Source organism: Protobothrops mucrosquamatus, unplaced genomic scaffold (genome assembly GCF_001527695.2).
Source record: "Protobothrops mucrosquamatus isolate PMUCROS unplaced genomic scaffold, P.Mucros_1.0 scaffold2170, whole genome shotgun sequence".
In the NCBI taxonomy this organism is placed as follows: Eukaryota; Metazoa; Chordata; class Lepidosauria; order Squamata; family Viperidae; genus Protobothrops; species Protobothrops mucrosquamatus.
The window spans coordinates 1-6,720 of NW_015388264.1; the positions used below are offsets into that span (position 1 = coordinate 1).

Consider the following 6,720-nt stretch of genomic DNA (forward strand, 5'->3'; position numbering starts at 1 on the left):
ATCTAGTTTAAGAATCCCTTATTTATAACATCAGAGCCATTCTGGCTATTTTTATATCCTTGCAGTGAAGGAGAGTGTGCTGCCTCTTGAGACGGTTTGTTATGATTAGGAAATTCTCCTTGATATCCAATCAAAATCCTGCTTCCTTGTACTTTAAACCTATTCTTGTTTTACCTTCTAAACATGTATACCCAAACTTCTAACATTTTATTACAGAAAAGGAGTCTAATTAGAATTAAAATACTATTTAAGAAAATTTGTTTTCTTCAGCTCAGTGGTGTATCTGTCTCTGTTTCAGGTGGACAAGCACATTCGACGGCTGGATGCTGACCTTGCCCGATTTGAAGCTGACTTGAAGGATAAGTTGGAAGGCAATGATTTTGAAAGCCCTGTGACACAAACCTTAAAAAGTATGGATATTGTGACTAAGATAATAGAACCTTTAGAACTTGAATTAATTTTTTAAATCAGTCTAAGCCATCAATCTTGGTCCTTGGGGTGTGTACACATATTTGTGTATGGAGAAGCTTGGAATATGAGGAAGTGTATGATTGATGATATAATTATCGTTACACTTAAATACTGGAATGGAGAAAGAAAAAACTATTTATTTGACCAAAAATGATTTATGAGAAATTGTCCTCGGGAGAGAAAAATGAGAAAGATCCAGGAATGCAATTTTTCTGATTTGCCATGTCTACTTTTGTTTAGTGACTGTTCAGAGTTACAATGGCACTGAAAAAAGTGACTTATGACCGTTTTTCATACTTAAGGTTGTTGCAGCATCCCAATGGTGATGTGATCAAATTTGGCCGTTTGGCATCTGGCTCATATTTATGACTATTGCTGTATCCTGGGGTCATGTGATCACCTTTTACGATCTTTTGTCAAGCAAACTCAATGGGGAAGTCAGACTCACTGAACCGTGCTACCAACTTAACAACTATAGTGATTCACTTAACAACAGTGGCAAGAAAGGTTGTAAAATGGGGCAAAACTCAATGACTGTCTTGCTTTGTAATGGAAATTTTGGGCTCAATTGTGGTCATAAGTCAAGGACTACCTGTACTTCAAATTGATACTTTCTATTAGGCAGATTTTGTGAAGAGAAGTTGTTGGAACTAGACATATCTATCTTCCTTTAACACAGGGGTAGTCAACCTTGGCTCTTTTATGACTCGTGGACTTCAACTCCCAGAATTCCTGAGCCAGCTAAGCTGGCTCAGGAATTCTGGGAATTGAAGTCCACGAGTCATAAAAGAGGCAAGGTTGACTACCCCTGCTTTAACAGGACTCCTGATCTGCCAAGGAAGTAATAGTCCCTGAAACAATTTGAGAGAAACTGTGTTCTAGAGATCATCAGGATTCTTGCAGAATCTGTTTGTTAAAAGAAGCAAGCAATGAATAATAAAAATAATAAATAAATAAATAAATAAATAAATAAATAAATAAATAAATAAATAAGCAAATAAATAAATAAGCAAGCAAGCAAGCAAGCAAGCAAGCAAGCAAGCAAGCAAGCAAGCAAGCAAGCAAGCAGTAAAATTATAGATTAAATCCCTCAGCCTTACTCATTGCACCAATTTGTATTTGATGTCCTGCCAGTGGGTGATGCTGGGTAGGAGAAGAGAAGGGTTTGGGAATCTACCAGACACTGTTCTGAAGTTATACCATATTAGCGTCAAGGTAACGGCAGTGCCTGATCCCATTGCTTTGGTGCAATAATCTATAGGAGCAGCTTGATTTATATAATATGCTTTCCTTTATGATTGGAGAGGAGGAAAGTGTATTAATGTGGCCTTGAGGAAGTGCCTTATGACAGCCCTATAAAAAAAGCTTACTCCTTGCCTGGATGAGATTACTCAATTGAAAATGGCATTGGAGAAAAGACTCCTGTGATATTAGTACACACGTTTAAAAATAAAAATCATACTATTTTCCTAAATAATGTAATTAATGAAAAATACTTGTGTTTCAGAGGGGAGAATTCCAAAGGATAAGAAAACATCTCGTGGTCGAGGCCGGCGGACATCAGAGGAAGATGCTCCAGTGAAAAAGAAACCAAAACGAAGGTTAGAAATTAGAAATTAGTATAAACCATAGGCAAAAAGTTCTTGGGTTTGGACTCCCCCCTCCCAAAGTCAACTTGCAGTAGAATCACATTTTCATTCCAGAGTCCATGAAAGTATTCTATAATAAGTATGTTTTGAATTGTAGCTTTTAGTGAGAAGGAAACACAAAAGATTTCAAGATTATTCAAATTGGATCTGTCAGTCTTGAGAATGGACAGAAACGAATAAAACATAGGAAGCCAACCACTAGTCAAAAGCAAGAAAGTTCTTTTCCAGGTAGGCCTTAAAAAGAGAGAAGGGAAACTCCATTTTGCCTTTGTTTTTTGCCTTCGGTTTTGGGAAGAGATCACATCTCTTCCCAGACTGGCTTCGAATGGGTTTAAAAAAACACCCAATCTGGAGAAGGGTTGGAGAATGAACAGATAATAACTATTGGGAATAGCAGTCCCTAGTTTAGATATCCTAGCTCAGAGAGGGTAGTGCCGGTGAGCTTGGGGTAAAAATTGAGCATTGGTTGCAGTTGTAGCATATGGGCAAAATGTGCCCAAACTAATTAGTACCTTTAGCAGGAAATACTTTATGTGACACAAGTGTCATTGAGGGGTTCATCTAGACCAGGGATGTCAAACTGCTGGCCCGCGGGCCGAATGCATCATGCCGAAACCGCACCCACCCGATTGCCGGCAATGGAGAAAAAGTCGCGATACGTCACGTGACATTGCTAGTTTGACACCCCTGATCTAGACTTTACTCTTAACCACAACTCCAAAATGGCTTGTTTTCCTTTTGTTGAGGACATAGTAGACCTCCATTTTGGTCCCAGCCTTTGGTAAGGCTTGGTAAGGCAAGTTGAAACCAGATCAAAGCTATCTGGCAGGAAAATGGTATTTTTTATCAGAAAACTTTCACATGATGCATAGAGAAATAGGCCAAGAGAGTACCATGGCTGAGGTACTTTCCAGCAAGGTTAGAGGTAAGGGAAGATGCATTGAAAAGAAAAGGAACAGAGGAAGCAAAAGCAATGGGCTAGGAGGAAGAGGGAGACAGCAGAAGAGGGGAGGGGGAAACCCTTATTCTTCCCTGCTCCCCAACTACAGCAAGCACAAAGGAGTACTCCTGGGTAAAGACTGTCTCTACCTGCCTAATCTGAGGCATGGCAAGTGGATTATGTGAGATGGAAGAAAAACACATTCTCAGGGGTTGCCTAAAGAAGTCATGTGAAAGCTTTGACCAAAGCCATGGTGGGCAGCAAAGATTAATGTCTGTGGGCGAGTCTGATGATGACCATAGTTTATAGAAGATTGCAGTTTGGAATGTAGAAGGAATAAATGATAAAGAGCAAGCATTAAGGAGTAACATGAATGAAAGAACGTTGATAATTATGTAATTATCTGAATGAAGGTGGTCTGATCTTGGACAATGGGGAGATGAAATTGTAAGTTTATGAATGAAACCGTGTAGGTATCATAAAGGAACCAATAGCATCATCTAGATGATTGCAGATGCATATTAAAGTGGAAAACCATAGGTTTGTGACTATAGTGGAAGAGAATAATTTTATTGGGTGACATGAATTTATGAGTGGGAGCAAGACAAAACAGTACAGAAAAAATGTTTAAGCTATTCAAAAACCCGAGGATAGTATCTTTCTGCTATGTATCATCTTTGAAAAATATCAGTTGATAATTACATTTAAACATAAGATCATACATATTTGTGTCCTGGAATGTTCTTCCAGGGATTTGTAGAGACTTGTCTAGTTCATCTTCTGTCTTTTTTTTCTAAAGAATAAAACATAGAAAAATAGTCTCTCTTCATAGAATTTACTTTCCCAGTCCTTTGATCCTTCTCGTAGCCTTTCTGAACTCATTCCAGTATCTTGAACTTTTCTTGTTTATTAATATTGTGTTAAATTTTATTTCTGGCTTTGAGGCGTTATTAATACAGGTAGTCCTAAACTTATGATCACAATTGAGCTTAAAATTTATGATGTTAAAGAGGCCGTTGTTAAGTGATTGCCCCATTTTACAACCTTTCTTTCCAGTTGTTAAGTGAATCACTGCAGTTGTTAATTTAGTAACACGGTTGTTAACTGAATCTGGTTTCCCCATTGACTTTGCTTGTCAGAAGATGGTAAAGGTGATCACATGACCCCAGGACACTGCAACTGTCATGAGTCAGTTGCCAAGCATCTGAATTTATATTCAAGTGATCATGGGGATGCTGCAATGGTCATAAATGTGAAAAACGGTCATAAGTCACTTTTTTCAGTGCTGTTGTAACTTTGGTCACTAAAACAGTTGTAAGTCAAGGACTACTTGTACTATATTGTTTTGTCCTGCAGGCTTGTTAAGCATGTTCTCATCTCTTCTTTCAAGTCCTTAATAAAAATGTTGAGAAATAGAAAGGATATTGCCACTTAATTGTTAACCCATCCAGACTTTGTCAATTTGCTAATCAGAATATCATGGAATACTTTGTCAGATGTTTTTCTGAAATCATGATATAGAATCCACAACATGCTCACAATTTATTAAGGATGTTTCTTGATTAAAAACACAATAGAGTTAGTCTGGCAAGACTTGTTCTGACTTTTGGTTTGATTGTAAATCTTTATTATTCTATTCAATTCATGGTATTAGAGAAATCAAACAACTTATTGTTTCTCTATTGACTATTACTCAAAAAGCACTATTTAAAAACTTATCTGCAATGTTCAAATTAATATTTGCACTGTACAGCTTCTGTTTCATTGTAACAATAATAATAATAATAATAATAATAATAATTATTATTATTATTATTATTATTATTATTATTATTTATTATTTATTAAATTTATATACCGCCCTATCTCCCTTACGGGACTCAGGGCGGTGAACAGGCGATACTAAAAACCACGATAAATATACACAAGTTTCTGTTGTAAAATCAAATTAAATAACAGGCCTGCTCTAAAAACACCCCATACAAAACCCCCACTGAAACATAATCAAACTACGCCAGGCCGGCCGCTACGGAATAGATGGGCCTTCAGGGCTCGGCGAAAAAGGCGCAGGTCCACAACTGTACGTAGGTCGGGGGGTAGGTCATTCCAGAGGGCAGGAGCTGCCACAGAGAAGGCTCTCCCCCTGGGGGTCGCCAGCCGGCATTGTCTGGCCGATGGCACTCTAAGGAGGCCCTCTCTGTGGGAGCGGACTGGTCGAAGGGAGGTGTTTGGTAGGAGGCGGTCTTGCAAATACCTAGGTCCATTGCCATGGAGNGGGGGGTAGGTCATTCCAGAGGGCAGGAGCTGCCACAGAGAAGGCTCTCCCCCTGGGGGTCGCCAGCCGGCATTGTCTGGCCGATGGCACTCTAAGGAGGCCCTCTCTGTGGGAGCGGACTGGTCGAAGGGAGGTGTTTGGTAGGAGGCGGTCTTGCAAATACCTAGGTCCATTGCCATGGAGCGCTTTAAAAGTTGTTCCTACACCTTGAAGCGCACCCGCTTTCTGCTCATCACACCACTTTTATGCACATTTATTTTTATTTAAATGGTTACAAGTGAGAAAGACTACCATCTTTACTAGAATTTCAGTAAGGAAAGAAGTTATTTCTATAGTTGTTACTTGTTTAGGATTTTTGAAAAATAACCCTATGTTTACTGGTTTCAAAGAATGGGAGCTAAGGAGCATTTTTTACTCTGGGAGTGGCAGCTTCTCATGTTGATGTATAATTGATTGATGGATTGCTATATCTGATTGAAAGTGAGAATAAGTGTGCTAGTTGAACAGCAAAAATAGTTTCTAAATTTCCTTGTGAACTGACTGGTATGGATACAACAACTTTTTAATATTTCAATTTTTGAACCCCTTCTAATTAATGACAAACTCTTACCTTCTGAATTACTGAGTCACTGACATTCACCCAGTTCCATTGAATTTATATCATTGCAGATCTGAATTAGCTGATACCATCCTGTCAGTTCACCCTTCTGATGTCTTAGACATGCCAGTGGATCCCAATGAACCCACATACTGCTTGTGCCATCAAGTATCTTATGGAGAAATGATTGGGTGTGACAACCCTGATGTGAGTATTGAAATAAATCAACATATGACAAATGCTATCCATTTATACTGTGGGATGAAATTTGCAGTCTAAACCAAAAACAACTGCCAATCCAGTATAGGATTCTTCATAAAATCACAAACCCATCCCTGGTTCTTGTAAAGTGTTGGAACATTGAGTCATCTTGTACCCTTCCAGGAAATACAATTTATTTTGCAAGAATTTGTATTGCAAATGTGGAGGAAGCAGCACTGCAGCAGCTATTTAAAATTACACTGATTTATAGGCTTAAAAAAAAGAAGATGCAAAGAAAAAAAATCACAGCCCTAGTAGCACCATAGAGGGATTCTGTAGACTTTTTGTTACACAATTTTGGAAAAGTTCAATTATATTTGTTTAATTTGACGTGATAGCCGGGGTGGCGGTTGGAACCCCCAGACTTATGGTCTTGGGGGATTTCAACCTGCCATCAGTGGGTGAGACGTCAGCGGCAGCTCAGGAGTTCTTGGCTTCCATGACGGCCTTGGACTTGACCCAATTAATTCAGGCCCCCACTCACACGGGTGGACACACGCTGGATCTGATTTTTGTCTCAGGCCAG

General features: G+C 38.9%; 1 protein-coding gene across 1 annotated transcript in view; it reads left to right on the forward strand.

Annotated features, from left to right (window-relative positions):
* Nucleotides 1–270: 270 nt before the first annotated feature.
* LOC107294955 (inhibitor of growth protein 5-like) overlaps nt 271–6,720 on the forward strand; it is a gene marked incomplete at its 5' end in the record, with an annotated part of 10,609 nt that continues 4,159 nt past the window's right edge. The window contains 3 exons of the mRNA XM_015824230.2: nt 271–410; nt 1,979–2,072; nt 6,005–6,140. Coding sequence (XP_015679716.2) covers nt 271–410; nt 1,979–2,072; nt 6,005–6,140 — 370 coding nt within the window. The remainder of the gene's footprint in view (nt 411–1,978; nt 2,073–6,004; nt 6,141–6,720) is intronic.